General features: G+C 50.0%; 2 protein-coding genes across 2 annotated transcripts in view; one reads left to right on the forward strand and one right to left on the reverse strand.

Moving 5' to 3' along the window:
* Positions 1–989: 989 nt before the first annotated feature.
* URB1 (URB1 ribosome biogenesis homolog) overlaps positions 990–18,879 on the forward strand; it is a 76,062-nt gene continuing 58,172 nt past the window's right edge. The window contains exons 1-7 of the mRNA XM_027978333.3: positions 990–1,232; positions 3,538–3,677; positions 5,762–5,913; positions 6,815–6,947; positions 13,576–13,672; positions 15,644–15,729; positions 17,268–17,393. Of these exons, the coding sequence (XP_027834134.2) occupies positions 1,091–1,232; positions 3,538–3,677; positions 5,762–5,913; positions 6,815–6,947; positions 13,576–13,672; positions 15,644–15,729; positions 17,268–17,393 (876 nt within the window). The 5' untranslated portion in view covers positions 990–1,090. The remainder of the gene's footprint in view (positions 1,233–3,537; positions 3,678–5,761; positions 5,914–6,814; positions 6,948–13,575; positions 13,673–15,643; positions 15,730–17,267; positions 17,394–18,879) is intronic.
* Positions 4,414–5,545, reverse strand: LOC101102772 (high mobility group protein B2-like). Its single transcript, XM_042229634.1, has one exon. The coding sequence runs from the start codon at positions 5,423–5,425 to the stop codon at positions 4,805–4,807; it is 621 nt and encodes a 206-aa protein (XP_042085568.1). The 5' UTR covers positions 5,426–5,545; the 3' UTR covers positions 4,414–4,804.

Raw genomic sequence — 18,879 nt, forward strand, 5'->3', positions numbered from 1 at the left:
GGCTCTCAAGTCAACGAGTAACATCTTACAAAGACACACAGTCCTTTTGCCCCCCGTCAAAGGAGTTTTGCACGCATGGCATAATATTCTCCGCTTGGCAACAGCTGGCTTCGCTGTCGCGCTGTCCACGAGGGGTTTTGACAGACGTGACTTCATTTGATCCTCTCCTCCCACCTGCAGGGCCGAAAGGGTGCCCGTCCTCCCATTAGTTTGTCAGTCTGCGATGACATCCCACCAGACAAGCTTGTCTTTGTCCGAGAGGTGAGATAAGCTAAGAGTCGGGGTTAGGGACATCCGCACGACTTCGGACCGGTTGCCTGACCAAGGACCTCCCCGCAACAAGCCCGCCCGCAATTAAGTTCAGTCGCTCAGTCTTGTCCGACTCCTTTGGACCCCATGGACTGCAGCACATCAGGCTTCCCTGTCTTTCACCATCTCCTGGAGCTTGCTTAAACCCATGTCCATTGAGTCGGTGATGCCATCCAACCATCTCTTCCTCTGTCGTCCCTTCTCCTCCCGCCTTCAATCTATTAGCCAGAGGCATCCACCCTCCCGACCCACCAACAGGACTTCGACTCTAAACAAAGCATCGAATCCCGCCGCGTGTTAATCACGTTCCAGAGGCCACAGCAGAGCACCCTCAGGGCAAGAACGATCTGACTGTGCTGCGACCACGGGTCTGGGCTCGCGCCCTTTGGGAGCGGAGGATTTGGGGGTTCTTCTTGCTAAGAACCCTCGAGAAGGGCCGCCGAAGGCCCTCTCCTCGCCGCGGCCGAGCGGGGGAAGGGGAATGTGTTGCGGAGAGTGTCGCCTCGCTCCCGAGCAACCAGCGCCCCAGCTGCGACCGTAGCACCACACGGGAAACCGGGACTCAAAAACCCTTTACCTCCACTACCGGATTTCCGCCGGTCCCCGCTGCTCACAGGCCCCGCCTCTTCCGCCGACTTTTCCCTCATGCCCCGCCCCTTCCGCCGGCCCCGCCCCCGTTCAGCCCACGTGTGATCCCTGAGACACTGGCTGGGTCACCGCGCGTTTGCTTCCGCCAGGTCTCCGGCCGCGTGGATCCCGGTGCGCCCCCGCCCTCTTGGCCATGGGGGTCCCCAAGAGGAAGGTCTCGGGCGGCCGGGACGGCGCGGCTGCCCCGGCCGGCGCAGCCAAGCGGGCCCGCACCGAAGAGCTCACGGGCGTGAGCTTCAAGGCTCAGCTGAGGGACCCGCAGGGCGCGGGGCCGGGTGAGTGCAGGGAGGGAAAGAGCGCGAGCTTCTGTCTGCGTGGGGCCTCCGTGTGCAGACGCAGCAGCTCCTTTCTGCAGCGAGGGTCAAAGCCCAGCCTCCCGATTTGCAGTCGGGAAACCGAGACCTGGGTGCCGGGGATTCCAGGGCCACGATTTGCTTGATGGTGACAGTTTCCTGCGAGTACGTGCTTCCCCTGCCCGGGCAGCATCTGTCGGCAAGCTTTAAAATTCTTTTTATTGCAATTGTTAGGAAAGTGGATAAATTACTCCTCATTCATCACAGCAGATATTTATGGAGTCCTGACTGTGAGTCGGGGGCTTCCCTCATAGCTCAGTCGGTAAAGAATCTGCCTGCAATGAAGGAGACCCAGGTTCGATTTCTGGGTCGGGAAGATCCCCTGGAGAAGGGCATGGCAACCAACTCCAGTATTCTCCATGTAGAATATCGTGGACAGAGAGCTATAGTCCATGGGATTGCTCAAGAGTCAGTTCGGGGCTGTTCCGTGAGTCGGTTTGCAGTTACTGCCATGGCTCTCAGCTCTGTTTTGCCTAGCTTTGATTCTCCACCACTCACACTGACCCGAGAACATGTAATAAGCTATCACGTGAAGCCACCGCAGGGCCTTTCAGTTGACCAAGATTAGTGACTGATACGAAGTAGATTCTATAATTTCACTTTTTGAAAAATGTGATCACCCTGCACAACTTCTTGTAATCCATTAGAAAGTATTTAAATTATGAGGGCAAAACACAATCGAATTAGGCTAATATGTGGAAACACTAGCATTGTGTCAAAATGAAACCGTGACAGTGTTTCTCTCAAGTGAAAAATTATTAAGTTCATGGCCAGAATATCCTGTTTCTAGTTTGTCTTCCACAGATATATATATATATATTTTTTAAGGATTGATATCTGCAACTGCTAGCTAGTGCTAGGAAGATGATACCTGCTTTAGCACAGAATTATGCATTTCATTCATTCATTTGTTCATTAGTTTTTGGGGAAGAAAATGGCAACCCACTCTAGTATTCTTGCCTGAAAAATCCCATGGACAGAGGAGCCTGGTGGGCTACAGTCCAAAGGGTTTCAGAGTTGAACATGACTGAGTGACTAAGCACATACATTTCATTCATTCATTTGTTCATTATTTAGAAGGGGCTGTTATTTGCTGGGGTAGAGATCAAATGGTAAGAATCAGATGGGCCCTGCCATTTTTATAAGGCATGTGTAAGTGAGAACATACAGTATTTGTCTTTCCCTAACTTGTTTCATTTACTACCTTCAGGGTTCATATAGAATGTTGCAAAAGGTAAAGTTTCCTACTTTCTTTTTTTTATTTTTTTAATTTTGGCTGCACTGAGAGGCATGTGGGATCTTAGGATTGAACGTGCACCTCTTGCGGTGGAAGCTTGGAGTCTTAACCACTGGCCCACCAGAAAAGTCCCCAGTGTCCTTTTTTAAAGGCTGAATAATATTCCATTGTGTGTATTTCTTTCCTTTGTTTTTTTTGATGTGGACCAGTTTAAAAACATTTTATTTTGCTGTAGTTATCTATTTGTTCACTCATTTATTTATGTATGGCTGCACTGTACAGCATGTGCCAGCTGAGTTCCCCAACCAAGGATCGAACCCATGCCCCCTGTAGTGGAAGCACAGAGTCTTAACCAGTAAACCACCAGGGTAGTCTGATGTGGACCCTTCCCTGATGTGGTCTTAACCAGTAGACCACCAGGGTAGTCCCTGATGTGGACCCTTTTTTAAAGTCTTTATTGAATTTGTTACAATATTGTTTCTGTTTTATGTTTTGTGTTTTTTTGGCCAGGAGGCCTCTGGGATCTTGCCTCCTTGACCAGGGGTTGAGACCTGCCCCCCTGCATTGAAAGGCAAAGTTTTAACCACCGGAAGTCCCTTTTATGTGTATTTCTGTGTATAGATATACCATATTTTCTTTATCCATTATGCCCCCATCAGTTGATGAGGGATGGGGATGGAGAGCAGGGTTACATTGATAAAGACCCAGAGGATGCTCAGGGGCATCGGATAGTAACCCATCGGGAGGTTTCCTGCATCAGGAAGGGTTCTGCTCTCAACCAGTGCCTTTGAAAGATGCTCCCCATGACTTAAGGACATGTCCTCTCTCTTGATCTCCATCTCCACCCTGCTTCTCTGTTCCATCTTGTCATGGGCCGCTTCCGGTCACCTGGCTGTTTCCTGCCAGCCATCTCCCTCTGTCACCATAGCACCTGGGATTGTTTCTAAAGAGACTGTCCTTATTAACATCTGATCATGACTCTCATTTCAGCCCTGGAGGCATTTGTTACCGCTGCTAAGAAGCTCCCCCGAGAAGACGTGTATGATGTTGTGGAGGGGTACATCAAGATTTCTGTGGAGTGTGCCGAGATTTTCCAGCTCCTGAGTGGGGAGAAGCGCCCTGAAAGTGAAGTATGCTCTTTCTTACCTGGCCTGATGGGGAGAAGCAAAAGTTTGTGCTACTGTTGTGTTAGGGCTTCCTGGTGGCTCAGTGGTAAAGAGTCACCTACCAAGCAGGAGACCCAAGTTCAATCCCTGGGTCGGAAAGATCCCCTGGAGAAAGAAACGGCAACCCACTCCAGTATTCTAGAGTAAATTCTAGAAAATCCCATGGACAGAAGAGCCTGGTGGGCTGCAGTCCACGGGGTTGCAAAAGAGTTGGACACAACTGAGTGACTAAATAACAACTATTATGTTAAGCTTGATGAAGAAAAATGTGATATAAATCTCCAAAATATTACCAGCTTTCTACTGAAAATGATGCTTTGTGCCTGGCTGTAGAGATACATTCATTTTTGCATTGTAACCTTTGAAAGCCTTTGGAGGAAAGTGCTAACTTGTTACCGGTGAATAATAGCAGAAGGAAGGATCATAGATTCTTGTCTAAACACACTTGGTTTCTGCATGGTTTGCTTTAACGGAAGGGAAATAGGTAAAGATTGTGTGTCCCAGGTACAGATGTATATTGAGTTGTCTGTTGTTTTCTGCTTCCAAAAGGGTTCAGAATTTGAGGTGTTTATGAACCTGTTGAAGTCTCAGGATTATTGCTGTAAGGCTGTAGACCTGAATATCCCCAAAGCAGTGAGGCGGAATCATTACTAGAAATTTCTCTTTTAATTTCATTTGGTTTATTTTTTTTATATAGGAATAATATATATAATTTTATTACAAAATTTTTTTTAAAAAAACAAAACGCAACATTCTCATTCTAGAAAACCCAAAAGTTGCTATTGATGCTAATTTCTATGAGTTTGCTGTGCTACCATACACAAGTCAAGAAATTAAAGAAACCATTAAATATTTAGAAACATTTAACATCAGAAGCTTGAAACTCTAACTGTATGTAGTAGCCCCTCAAAAGCCACAACTTGCATTTATAAAAAAGTATTTTCTCTACAAAGAATCTTATCAGCTATACAAAAATCTGTGCAGTTTTTATACTGAAGCTAATATTGAGCTGCACTTGAATTCACATTCTTAGCAAAACAATTGCCTGAGCACACACACACACTCCACACACATCATCACAAGATAGCCATTTATTCCTCGTCTTCCTCCTCATCTTCATCTTCTTCCTCCTCTTCTTCCTCCTCATCTTCTGGTTCATTTTTCTTCTTGGAGCCTGTCGGCCTGCCAGGGCCCTTTTTTCCCGCTTCACTCTTGCCCTTGGCACGGTATGCAGCAATATCCTTTTCGTATTTCTCCTTTAGCTTAGCTGCTTTCTGTTCATACGGCTGTTTATCTTTGGCTGACTGCTCAGACCACATTTCACCCAGTTTTTTTGCAGTATCCCCAATGGATAAGCCAGGGTGTTCACTTTTGATCTTTGGGCGATGTTCAGAGCAAAACAGGAAGAAGGCAGATGGAGGCCTTTTCGGAGCGTTGAGATCTTTTTTCTTTCCCTTCTTGTCACCTTTAGGAGGGACATAATTTTTCATCTCCCTGTCGTAGCGAGCTTTGTCACTTTTTGCCATGTCTTCGAACTTGGACTTTTCCTTGGCCGACATGGTCTTCCATCTCTCGGAACATTTCTTGGAAAACTCTGCGAAATTGACTGAGGAGTCGGGGTGCTTCTTCTTGTGCTCCTCGCGGCAGGTCTGCACGAAGAAGGCATACGAAGACATCTTGCCCCGCGGCTTGTTGGGGTCGCCCTTCCCCATGATGCTGCTGCTGCGGCGGAGGCTGCCTGTCCACCTAGTGAAAGATTTTCCTCAGAGTTCCGTGCAGCGGCCGCTTCTGACCGCTACGCTGCCGCCCTGGCTCCGGCGTGAACTGGTTCCTCATTTGGTTTAATTGTAAGCAGGCTGTTCTCTATTTAGCTAGACTCTTGGAGCAAGGCTAATTCCAGAGCTCAGGGCCTGGCAAATCTGTGTTTGATTCAGGATCTGGCAGGTTGAAAGATTTAAACCTGCAGGTAACTGTGGCTAAGACAAGTGTCTGTAGAGGCGGAAAAGAAAAGGAGATGATTTGTAAGCACCTCGATTCTGTCTTTGCAGATGCTTTTAATATTTCAAGTTTTCGAGGCCATATTATTGCGGACAGCCAGTGACCTTTCCCATTTTCACGTGGTGGGGACCAACATTGTGAAGAAGCTGATGAATAACCACATGAAGCTCATCTGTGAGTCCCTGTATGCCTCGGGTTACAGGTAAGTTGGCCGCCTGTACGTGGCCAGGACTAGCCTTGGACTTGGTCAGCATTCAGCTCTCCACGAGGGCGCCTGACCTTCCCTCCACCTGCCCGCAGAGCTGAGCTGTTTCCGAGGCTATGGCGGTGCCCTCCTCCTGTTGTTGGCTGTCCCCTCGCTGTCACCGACTCCTCCGCTGCTATGTGTCCCTCTGCTCCCGCCCTGCCACTCCCCCTGCTGTCTGGGGAGCACCCCAGGCCTCCTTAACGCTACCTGTCCTTTTAACCCCCAATGGCTTGTCTCCTAGGTCCTTGCAAACCTCCTCTCTCTCCACCTTCACAGCCTTGCGGAGGTGTCATCTCAGGGAGGCCCTCTCTGACCGTCCCATCCACAGCTGAAAGTGTGCCATAATATCCATAGCCATCTCCTGACCCACTGTCTGCCTCCACTGGGATGCAGGGTGCATGAAGGTGGGGCCTTGACTGTCTCGTAAATTGCCGTTCTCCCAGCACTTTAATAGAATGTAGGTGCTCTGTCGGTACGGATTCTGAGTAACCTACCGCAGGGTGGAAAGGCAGCCAGGCTCTTGCATCTAGAGATGTCCCCTGTGCAGAAGTCTTCTGGCCTGCGCTGGGTGCGGGTGGGGTCCAGCTCCATGGTGATTTACTGGAGAGACATTTCCATTTTCTCTCTGCCTTCATCTTATGTTCTAGGATTGTCCTCAGGCTCAGTTTTTTAGCTTTCTTTGAAGATTTTGTTAGGGTATTTTTTTTCTTAAAGAAAGGGCATGTCTCCGTGTTTCCTTCCTCCTGGTTTCTGGTGTGGGGCCAGCAGACCGGACAGACAGGTTGCAGCTGGCTCGAGGCGAGGGGGCCTTTGCGGTCCTGCCGTCACAACACCAGGTCCCGCTTGTCCTGAACAGGATGGCTCGAGCCTGCCTGAACCTGATGGCCGCCATGGTGACCCAGGGTTCCGAGGCCGCCAGAGACGTCTGCAGCCATTTCGATTTGAATAAGAAGACCTTGTACACCCTGGTGACCAAGAGGGATCCAAAGGTGAGGAGTGTCTCATGAGTTTCCCCCTGCCCCGAGTGTTTCCTTTCCTTCCAGGGGGCTGCGGTGGTTCCTGGGTCCTCCTCTCTCTGGCCCCGGTCCTCACGTAGATGGAGTGGGAGGCCTCCGTGTGAAAGGTGTGCCTCAGCAGCCACTTTGAGCCTGTGAGGAAGGGTGGCCTCACCCCGGCTGGTGGTGGGGACTTGGTCGCCTGGTGGGGCCTGAGTGACAGGGACGTCTGAGGCCAGCTCAGCTCAGCTGGCAGGGCCTCTCTGGCCCATGAGGATGGTGCAGCTGGTGGGAGTCTTCCCAGAGCAGTGGTGGTAGTCTCTGCGGGCCTCGCGGGGTGGTGCTCATGGTGGTCCTCCTATGCTTGTTCCATCCACTGTGTGGAAAAGCCCTTAAGAGGCCATGCCAGTGAGGTCATCAGAAATGACATTTATGGCTTTTTAAGAAAATGATTATTATGTATTCTTTGCTTTATTTTGTGGCTGTGCTGGGTCTTCATTGCCCTGCTTGCTTTTCTCTAGTTGTGGCCCTCAGGGGCTGCTCTCCAGCTGCGGTGTGCGGGCTTCCCCCCGCCGCGGCCTCTCCTCTTGTGGAGCGCGGGCTTCCCCCCGCTGCGGCCTCTCCCCCTGTGGAGCACAGGCCCTGGGCACACGGATTTCAGTAGCTGTGGCGCTCTGGTTGCAGCTCCTGGGCTCTAGAGCACAGGTTCAGTAGTTTGTGGCACAGGCTCAGTTGCTCTGTGACGTGTGGGAATCTTCCTGGATCGAGGCTTGAACCCATGTCTCCTGCATTTGGCAGGCGGGTTCTTTACCACGGAGCCCCCAGGGAAGCCTGACGTTTGTGGCTTTTTAATATGTTCCTGTGCCTCCCAGTTAGAAGTCTTAAGAATGAGTAGGGGCTGGATTGTGCCAAAGAGAATCGAAGTGTGAACAGTTGGTGGTAAGAGCTGTCTAAAGAAGAAAGGTTTTCTAGGAGCTCCAGAAGTTTCCCTTGGGTTTGAAAGGATCTTGAGGGAAAAGCACAAGTTTCAGAACATGTGAGCTGGAGCACGGGCACCCTTCCAACCCCTGTGCCAGCTGTGGGTGGTCGAGGTGCCCCTTCCCCTTTGCAGGGTCTGCCCTCCCCACTGAGCTTCCCATGTGGCGCTCGTGGTAAAGGATCCGCCTGCCAGGGCAGGAGATGTAGGTTCAATCCGTGGGTCGGGAAGATCCCCTGGAGAAGGGCGTGATAGCCCACTCCAGCGTTCTTGCCTGGAGAATCCCCATGGACAGAGGAGCCTGGCGCGTTACAGTCCGTGGAGTCTCAAAGAGTTGGACATGACTGAAGCAACTTACACACACACACACACCCCCTCACTGCTGGCTCCATCCCCCACGCCCCCTTCCTTGGCACTGGCATCAGGTGACAGAGGCCAACCTTTGTCTGCCTGGGTGGAGGAGCCACGTTAGAATAAGTGACTTCTGCAGCCAGGTGTGACCTTCTTCGCCGGCTCTTCCTAGGAAATAAAGAGTTTCTATTGCCAGGTGATAACTAGACTGAAGGTGAATCACAGTAACAACAGCGTTGAAGGTTTTTCTGGAATAACGAATAAGGTTTTCTCTGAGGAAAAGCTTCCAGGTCTTCGTGATTCCTGGATATACTATAATCGGTGTGTCCGGAGTTCCACTTAATGAGTGACAGCTCCTGGCATCTGAATGGTGTGTCTGACGAAAAGAAGGTGTGTGCTATCTGCCCCCGAGGGCAGACCTGGCTCTCTGGTCTTCCCTGGCCGTCAGCCTGGCAGTAATTACCTGTCAGAATCCCTTCCCTTTCCCTCCCTCAGTCTTGGCCCAACCCTCCCTTCCATCTTAAGTAAAGCGCACGCCAGCGGACAGGCCACCCGCCACTGCACAGCTTGGGAAAGCCCAGTCCTTGTCCGGATCTGGCTGCTTCAGCTCGGGGCCTCCACAAGTCATTGTACCTCTTGATCTGGAAAATGAGAGTTACTGTAGAAATGAAAGCATTTTTGCTTTGCTTAATCATCTGTATCAAGTATCTTACATACTTTGTGCGTGCTGTGCTAAGTCACTTCCGTCCTGTCCAATTCTCTGCGACCCCGTGGACTGTAGCCCTCCAGGCTCCTCTGTCCATGAGATTCTCCGGGAAGAATACTGGAGTGGGCTGCCATGCCCGCCTGCAGGGGATCTTCCCAACCCAGGGATCGAACACGCGTCTCTCACGTCTCCCAGATGGGGTTCTTTACCACTAGCGCCACCTGGGAAGCCTGGACCCTCTGCATTGGAAGTGTCGAGTCTTAGCCGCTGGACTACTAGGGAAGTCCGAAACTTTGTATATTGTAGGAAATCGTTTCTAGACAGTAAAAAAAAAAATTTCATATGGGAAATGTCAGAAACATTCAAAAATAGTCATCAGCACAGTGACTTCCTATGTCCCTGTCATCCAGCTTCAGGTGCTGCCATCCTTCCCTGCCTTTGGGTTTTGGGCCAGACAGTCAATTACACAATCAGAAAAAGAGTCATGTCCGACTCTTTGCAGCCCTGTTGACTATAACCCACCAGGTTCCACTGTCCTTGAGATTCAGTTGCCATGTCCTCCTCCAGGGGGTCTTCCCGACCCAGGGATTGAACCAGCTCTCTTGCTGGTTCTTGCAGGTTCTCAACCTGCCTGCATTGGCAGGCGGGTTCTTAACCACTAGCGCCACCTGAAGTGCCCCTGTTACAGCTCATCGCACATATATTTCGACTATAAATATTTAGTATCTTAAACAGAAAGCAACATTTTAGAAAACAAAGGCATGGTGCCATCGTCATACTTTACACTGTTAATAATTTCTCACCATCATCTAATGCCCAGTTCAGTCTCAGCTTTTCCCCTACTGTCTCAGAAACATCTGTACCCTCTGTGGTTCAAATCAGGATCCACACAGGGGCTACATGGGGTGTTCTGCTGGTACTTCTCTTAAATCTCTCCAGATCTTTGGATTTTCTGCTTTTCTCCCACTTTTTTTTTTTTTTAAGCCATTTAGTTATTGAAGAAGCTAAGGGAGATATTTCTTTTCAGTGTTTTTAGCATTTTGGAAGGAGTTATTCAAGCCTCGTGAAGAAAGAGGATTATGAATATTTTTTCTCATCCAAAGAAAGCATTGTTAAAAGTCCTGTGCCAAAGAGCAGTTTTACCAAATATGTTTTGGTCTATTTCAGACAGTGTTTTGCAGAACATGCCGTCGAGTTCAGGATGTTTTCTCCCTGGGATAACAGCCCCGTGAAGTCAGAGTGTAGGAATGAGGGGCAGGCGTGTGTGGCCTTCTTGCCTTTGATGGAGTTTGCTGGAGACGCAGGGTGGCGGCTGGGGGCAGCGAGGGGCTGTGGTCAGGGGGACAAGGCCTGGCAGCGGCTGCTGGAAAACAAAGAGCCAAAGCTGTGTCTTGGGGGTCTTGTTTTCCACCGTGTCAGGAATCTGAACTTTGGGGTTCTCTGGGACATAAAAGATGGATGCCAGCGGGTAAGAACTAACTTCTATTTCAGTTCAAAATCCATGGCTGGCAGCACCCGTGAGAGGGTCTCTGCTGTGTTCACATGGGATAGAAAGACCTAGAAAGGCAGGTCGGAACCAGCACTCCAGAGCCCTGATTCCCAGGACTTCAGTGGACAGAGAACCCCAAACATCGGGAGCCTTTCCAACTCATGAGGGAAGGATGAAACCTAATTTCAGTTTACCAGGCAAGTTTTCGCATTTTGCCAGGATTCTTTTGAAGTTTAAGGTGTGTGTAGACCAGGATAAGAGAACTGTGCTTGAATCAGGTGGCACATTGGTTTGAACGGTGAGGCTCCAGATGGCTTAGAAGCAGCGGTCGCTTGAAGCAGTTACTGAGGACAGGGACAGTGTCCGAGACATCTCTGCGTCCCTCCAGCCTGAGGTTATGACTCCTTGAGTGTCACTGGCGTCGTGTTAATGTAGAGTTGGTGAATGAAGGCCCCAGAGCATTGCTGACACTGACGGAGTCAGAGTGTAGCTTATTTTCAGGACTTGAAGGGATCATTGTACCCAAACTGCATACTGTGAAGAGGCCCACAGGTTGGTCCCCAGAACCAGAGGGTAGTTTGGGGCTCTCAGTGTATTTGGAATAAAGCAGCCCAGGTCTTGCTGAAGTGGGTGCTGTGCTGTGGACGGAGAAAAGCTCAGTAAATGCGAAGACCTTGCAAAGCCTCCACTCGGATGTTACAGAGCGGGGTTGAATGCACATTCTTTTCTCCAGAAGAAACAGCCAATAAAACAAGACAGTTAATTTCATACTCACAGAGGCCTAAATGGTGCCACATATGGTCCTTGAACCTTGAGAAAAAGTGGCATGGAGCTGCCAGGGGAGTGCTGCGAAGGAGGCGCCTCTCTAGGCAGACGTGAGGTAGAGCAGGAAGCGGTGTGTGTGTGCAGGTATTTCTTACCATCCCAGGCCCAGAACTTTCTCACTTAGTAGTGGTGTAACCTCAAGAGAGGGGCTCCCCTGGTGGCTCAGCTGCTGAAGGGTCTGCCTGCAGTGCGGGAGACCTGGGTGTCATCCCTGGGTCGGGAAGATCCCTGGAGAGGGGAAGGGCAACCTGCTCCAGTGTTCTTCCTGGAGAGTCCCAGGGGCAGAGGAGCCTAGTGGGCCACAGTCCATGGGGTCACAGAGAGTCAGACGCGACTAAGCAACACACGCGTAAGCTTAAATGAGGTTTTTAAAACCCCAGTTTCCCCATCTATAAGATAGGTGTGCTGGCGTCTCTACCTCAGATTCTTATTGTAAATGAGAAAACCGATATGCACTTGGCAGGGAGCCTGGCAGTCACGAGTGCTCAGGAAACGTTACTGATACGATGCTCCTCACCGCCATCATCACCACAGCCTCTTCCACATCCTCATCTGGGCCGTCACCACCCACACGCTCCTCACCCTCCTCACGCTCCGCACCCCCCTCACCTCCTGACCCTCCTCACCCCCTCACCCCCCTCACCCCCCTGACCATCCTCTCCCCCCTCACCCCCCACCCCCCTGACCCTCCTCACCCACCTCACGTCCTTTACCCTCCTCACCCTCCTCACCCCCCTCACCCTCCTCACCCCCCTCACCCTCCTCACCCTCCTCACCCTCCTCACCCTCCTCACCCCCTCACCCCCCTCACCTCCCTTACCCTCCTCACCCTCCTCACCCTCCTCACCCCTCCTCACCCCCTCACCTCCCTTACCCCTCCTCACCCTCCTCACCCCCCTCACCCTCCTCAGCCCCCCTCATGCTCCTCACCCTCCTCACCTTCCTCACCCCCTCACTCCCCCACCCTCCTCACCCCCCTCACCCCTTCACCCCCCTCACCCTCCTCACCCTCCTCACCCTCCTCACCCCCCTCACGCTCCTCACCCCCCTCACCCCCTCACCCCCTCACCCTCCTCATCCCCTTCATCCTCCTCACCCCTCTCACCCTCCTCACCATCCTCTCCCCCCTCACTCCCCCACCCTCCTCACCCCCTCACCCCCTCCTCACCATCCTTTCCCCCTCCCTCCCCCACCCTCCTCACCCTCCTCACCTCCCTCACTCCCCCACCCTCCTCACCCCCCTCACCCCCCCACCCTCCTCACTTCCTCACCACCCTCACCCTCCTCTCCCTCCTCACCCCCTTCACTATCACTACTGCCACCACTAAGTGAATGGGACTCTCTGGAAGGTGAAGACTCCTCGGTCTCTTCAGGCATTGAAGGCAGTGGTTCTCCATCATGTTAACTTACCTCTTGTCTTTAAAGTTAGTTTGTAATAATTGAACTCGGCAAACGCTGTCAGGTTGAGCAGTGGAGGCTCTGAGCCCGTGTGCTCATGCAGGGCCAGCTGACACGTGCCCTGTGTGACCGTATGCCCTGGATTCTTTGGGTGTAAAACAGGTATGTGAGACACAAGTTTGCCTTAAAGCTACTGAGAGGACAGACTGGTGAAGTGGCCCTCGTAGCCGCTCCTGAGGGGCTGGCCGTCAGTCATGGCCTTTGGGCCCTCGTTGAGGATGCTGCCCTAGGTCCAGCTAGCACCCCTGCGGGACAGTGCGGATTACAGTCCTGGGAAGGCCATGCTGCATGTGTGATGTGGCTGCATCTGTGTGTCTGCTGTGAATGTCTAATATCTGATAAAAACCAGACCTCACCTCATGGGTGTCTCATCAAAAGCAGCACCAGCCTTTCCATCATCTCTGGATTTTCGAAAACAGAGACCTATTATCTCATGATGTGAGAGTGGATGGTGTGTAGACAGGCCGAGCATCTTCTGCTGTATACCAGAGCGGTCCCTGAACTAAAAATGTGTGTGTCCTACAGGCGGGGAAGGGGAGACCTATGCTTTGGTATTTAGAGAGGGCTTGAAAGAAGAGGAGCAGCTTGAGAGGGAAAGAGCAAAAGAAAAACCCTTGGTTTCCATAAAGAGATGACCAGTGGTTCTAGACGTCGACCCTCTGACAGTACCAGCCTGGAGAACCCTGTGATATGGGGTTGACCAGGACATTGAGGGGGCAGCCTCGTGTTCCTGCTTCCTCGGGGGTGTGTGTCTCTGTGTGTGTGTGTGGCCGCGTGCATATGAACACCTGTGTGACACGATCTCCTTCGCCCCCAGGGAGTACATGACGTCCGGCTGGCCTACATTCAGTTTGCCCTTTCCTTTCTGATTGCCGGTGATGACAGCACCATCACACAAGTGCTGGAGTTGAAAGGTAGGAGGGCCTTGTTGTCTTGGGGCCCAGCCTCCCTGTGATTGTTCAGAGTGTTTAGCGGGTTAACAAAGGTCAGCTGCCTCTGTGGCTGCCTTGCACGTGGGAGTGAAGGGTGTGTGCAGAGAGACTTTGGTCACTGTGGCTTGAAAGCCGCTGGTCAGTGCAGAGAGAGCGGTCCCTGTTGCACTAGCTGGGTGCCGAGTGAGCCTAACGTAGGAGAAACGCAAACTTCAGTTCAGTTCAGTCTCTCAGTTGTGTCCGACTGATGCAACCCCATGGACTGCAGCACGCGAACAAGGGAGGCTTTATAGCTCCAGAAAGGATGCAGATTCATAGCCCTGGCTACTGAGCTTCTCATAGTAGTTGTGGTTTTTTTAATGCCTAGCGTGAGCAAGATATCAGAAATTGAGCTTCAGAGAATTCTGGCTGGTGCCAGTCTCCCTAGAGTGAGGCTTGGCATGGTTTCATCCATTAGGGCCACCAGCTTTTTTCTCAAGACCGTGGATGGCAGCGCAGAGAGGGTCATCATCCAGTGAGACCCCCGGGGTCAAGCCCTGTCTGTGGGTTAGGAGTGGCTGCCATCTCAGCTGGGGCCCTGAGACTCGTGGGAGGAGAAGAGCATGGGGGCCTGCAACCGTTTCCCCCTGTCCCCCAGCACGGGAGACCTGAGTCCCCTCCAGGGAAGCTGCTGAGACCACTCACGAGCAGGTGCAGGTGTGGGTCCCTGGAGGTGGGCAGCCCAGGGCCAGGTGGCCACCCAGACTGCAGCCCCGTGGAGGACACACCTCCTTCCCGTGGTGTCGTGCCCTGGTCCTGCTTGTTGCCCGCCTGCGTGGGATGCCCTCTGCCTCCAGGGCCGGGCATTTCTTCAGAATCTTGCCCCGCGTCTTCTCAGTGTCTGGCTTTTATTAAGCGGAGGATACTGGTTTTGGTGTCATCCATCTACACTGCTAAAGGGGCAAGGATGCACTTCTGTTAAAGTTTCAGCAGGGCAGCTGGGCTGGGCCAGCCATTCCACATCTAGCCGTTTATCCTAAAGGAATAATTAAGGAGTTGAGTAGAGGTTTTGTTAGGGGACATCTTTGTCTGTTAGCTGAAAATCGGACTCCTTACTACCCATCAGCGAGGGACTGAGCAAATTGAGCACTGGTCGTGAGGAATGCAGCTATCAAAAGGGATATAGAAATATACTTACTGATCCCAGATCTTTTAAGGGTATGGGATTGGGTGTAACTCCGTTATAAAACTAGTAAAATATGATCCCATTTTACTAAAAGTTTAACAGAATATGGACATACCAGAACGTTAGCAGTCAACTGGGAACCCAGACATTACTCAGTATGAACTCTTGGGTAGTGGTGTGATGGTTGATTTATCTGGTATTTTCTGACTTTTTTTTTTTTTTAAGAATAATGAATTTGCCTTTGAAGAAATTATATGTGCTCATGAAGAATGTATAGAGCAAGAGAAATTGTAATGGGTTTGTTGCATTTTACCAGTGTCGCCAGTATGTCAGTAATGATAGAGCATCAAGCTGTGGAAGGCTGAGTCCTCAGGGAAAGAAAGCAAATAAATCAGTCCAATTCTACGGCCAGTCAATAAATGACAGCTGTCATTTAAAATACATCGCTGAACTGGTCTAAGCGAAGAGTGGAACTTTGGAAAACTAACCATACCATACATGCTCTTTCAAACCGTTAGTATTAACTTTACTGGAGGCAATGTGAAAAAAGAAAGGGAAGATAGAACCAAAGAACTGTTGACCTTTAATGGTTCACTCATTGTATTGCTTTTAGATATTTATTTCCTATGTCACAAAAATAGTTTTTCCTGCTGTGACAAAACCTGAAAAAAAAGGGGGGAGCAAGTCAATGGCTTTATTTGCCGTACCATTTTAAGAAGTAATGCTCTCTCATCTGTTCCCATTCAAAGTATTTTTGAATCTAACGCCTTGAAACTTTTTACTTTCAGAATTTATTCCTTGCATTTTTAGCTCAGGCATCAAGGAAGATAGGATCTCCACCATCAACATTTTGTTGTCCACACTGAAAACAAAGGTACGTGTTTGGTGATCAGTATTCCTGTCACGTGTTTGTTCCAGTGTTTTTGACAGGACTTCAGAGCTGTGACCTCATAGGTGATGCAGGTTGTTGTGTGGGTTGGATGGGAAACTGTTTCTTAAGCAAGAACTTGGTGGTGGTGAGCGATTCTGAAGGAGACAGCTGCCATTTCTTAGAAGAGGAGAAAAACTGCTACCCGCTTCCCCCACCCCCTACCCCATTCCACAGGAAGCCACTGGGGTAACTTGCAAGCTGTAAACAACAGCCCTTCTTCATGTACACACCTAGCATGCTGTGTTGTGTTATATAATAACACAAAATGTTATTCTGCCTTATATAAGCATCTTGCAGAAATCTGAAAACTTGCTGAAAGGATCGCTGTCTTTGACACAGAAGCCCCTTCCATGATCCATGAGAAAAACTCTGTGACCCTCCCCAAATAAAAAAAAGTTGTCCAAAGGCTGTGAGCTGGCGACCCATATGAAAAGGGCTTGTGAGCACATAGCATTTAGTGCTTCTCAACTTGGGCACAGTTCTGTCCCCCACGGGCCATCTGGCAAGTTTTGGTTGTCATAACCGGAGAAATGTGACCGGCATCTGGTGAGCAGAGACCAAGGTCGGGCAACCACTATAGGCTGCTCAGCCTGTAGTGCAGAAGGCAGCCTCTCACAACAGTTACTTGTCCCCACATGTCAGTAGTACTGAGGTTGAAAATTTTCCTGGATTCAAAGCAGAGCAAGTCATGAGATTATAGCTTTTTTCACCTACCAAGTTGGCCTTGACTTTTCAGACCTGATACTCAGTGCCAGCAAAGAATCAGGTGCTTCCCTAGAGGAAGTGTTATGGCCCCTCTGGAAGACAGCAGGTCTGGCAGTATGTGTCAGAGGTCTTGAAAATGTGTATCAACCTGGAGGCGGGGGTTTGGGAGTCGCCTCAGGATCACCCAGGGAATGGATTTGAAATAACTCATAAGCCCTCAGAGATCCGGGCTGGGGGCTAGGTTGGGAGGAGCTGAGAACTTGTGCACCATTCCAAGTGCATAGGCAGGGACGCAGTGCAGGCTGCTGCTCATGGAAGCAGCCTGATTGTACCCACCTGGGGAATGGGTACATGAGTTACCGTCACTTCTGGGATAGAATGATGATCAGTCCTCCAAAACAGTGTTCTAAAGGAATTTTTAATGATGTGGAGACAGTTCATGCTACATAAATAAAGCAGGTACAAAGCTATATATAATTTCAAAGAAGTTAAAAAAACCCAAACCCCAATAAAAACCCAATACACTTAACATATACACATGTATATATTTTGCGTGTGTTGTGGGGAGGGGCAGAGGCTGAAAGGAAATATACCAAAATGTAAACTGTTGGTGTCCTAGGAAGGTGACAATATTGATGAATTTTGTTTTCCTCTTTACATTTTTTCTTTTTCTGGCTAAGTGTTCTGCCACAAGTCTGTATTATTTTTATAATGACGAAATCCAACATGTTTTAAAAATCAGCTTCCTTGAAAGCCATTTGTTCTGTTGTTTTCAGGTAGTTCACAATAAAAATATCACAAAAACCCAGAAGGTGCGTTTCTTCACTGGACAAGTGCTGAACCACATAGCATCTCTCTACAGCTGGAAGGGGATTGTTGATGTGAGCCTGGACAGCGTCGAGGTACAGTCTCTGGGGTTCGCTTGGCATCACTGTTAGCATGAGATGCCCAGAGCTGGAATACTGAAGCATCTATACATATTATCTTGGTGGCTCAAGTGGTGTAGAATCTGCCTGCAATCCAGGAGACTCGGGAGACGTGGGTTTGATCCCTGTGTTGGGAAGATCTAGAGGAGGAAATGGCCGTCCGCTCCAGTATACTTGCCTGGGAAATCCCATGGAAAGAGGAGCCTGACAGGCTACAGTCCCTGGGATCACAAAGAATCTGACACGAGTAAGCATGCATGCACACACAAAACCATGATCTATGTGTACACCTGCCTTAAAAAATAAGTCCCCCCGTTTGATCTGTTTCTTTTGGCCTGTGGTTATATTAATTATCTACCTAGATACAACATGACTCTTTTAATTAGAGTAAAATGTTTTCTAATCTCCGAGGTATCATATTAAACTTTTTTTGTCTTTTTCTTTAATGAGCTGCAGGGCATCTCCATTTTCCCTGCAGTGTTTGCGTGGTAGACTTAGAGGGTAGATTCCCGCTCTCTCCCCCCTTGCTTACCTCTCCTCTCCCATCTGTTCTTCTCACATCTTTCCAGTCATCAGAGTTTCAGGGCCTGTTGTCTCTGCTTTAGGATCCTGGAATCTAGGGAGCATCAACTTCCTCGCCTGCTGACGGGAATAGTTTGCTCTGGGCGTGTGCTCACTTGCTCAATCATGTCTGCCTCTTCGTGGCCCCATGGACTGCAGCCCGTCAGGCTCCTCTCCCCACTGGATTTCCCAGACAAGAATACTGGAGTCGGTTGCTATTGCCTACTCCAGGGGGTCTTCCTGACCGAGGAATCGAACCCCCATCTCTTGCCTCTCCTGCGTTGGCAGGTGGGTTCCTTACCACTAGTGCCACCTGGGAAGCAACAAGTACTAGATAAGAAGAGTCACTCTCTTGAGGACCTAAGGCCTCCTTACCTTTGAATTTTCCTTGTTTTGATTTTTCTCAGGGCATTTCTGAACATGGACTTGGCCAGAGTAGTGAAGGCTCAGACTTCCTGTTAACTCTATGATAGTTAACCTCTCAAGAGCCCACTGTTGTACCCCTTTTTATCTCACGACCTGCCTGTGTCCTTATTCTGCACATATTTTGTACGGTCCATAACCAGGAAGCCTGGGGGGCTTCATAAGAACACTCCCAATTGTGGAATTTTATTCAAAAGAGCAAGAGGAACTAAGTCATTCATAAGCTTGTTTGAAAATACAGGTTTAAACTTGCCCCTCTCAAGAGTTTTGTTTTTGCTTTCTGGCTGCACTGTGTGGCTTATGGGGTCTTAATTCCCTGACCAGGGATTGAACCTGCAACCTGGCAGCGAAAGCGCAGAGTCCTGACCACAGGACCACCAGGGCAGTCCCTAACGGTTCTATTGCATAGGTGAGGACACGGAGAATCGGGGCGTTAAGCGATGCTCTCGTTACTAGTAGTCTGGTGTCCAGACCCCAT

This window comes from Ovis aries, chromosome 1 (genome assembly GCF_016772045.2).
Source record: "Ovis aries strain OAR_USU_Benz2616 breed Rambouillet chromosome 1, ARS-UI_Ramb_v3.0, whole genome shotgun sequence".
Lineage (NCBI taxonomy): Eukaryota > Metazoa > Chordata > Mammalia > Artiodactyla > Bovidae > Ovis > Ovis aries.

Coding starts and splice junctions, on each gene's coding strand:
- LOC101102772 (XM_042229634.1), bottom strand. CDS start 5,425: ATGGGGAAGGGCGACCCCAACAAGCCGCGGGGCAAGATGTCTTCGTAT.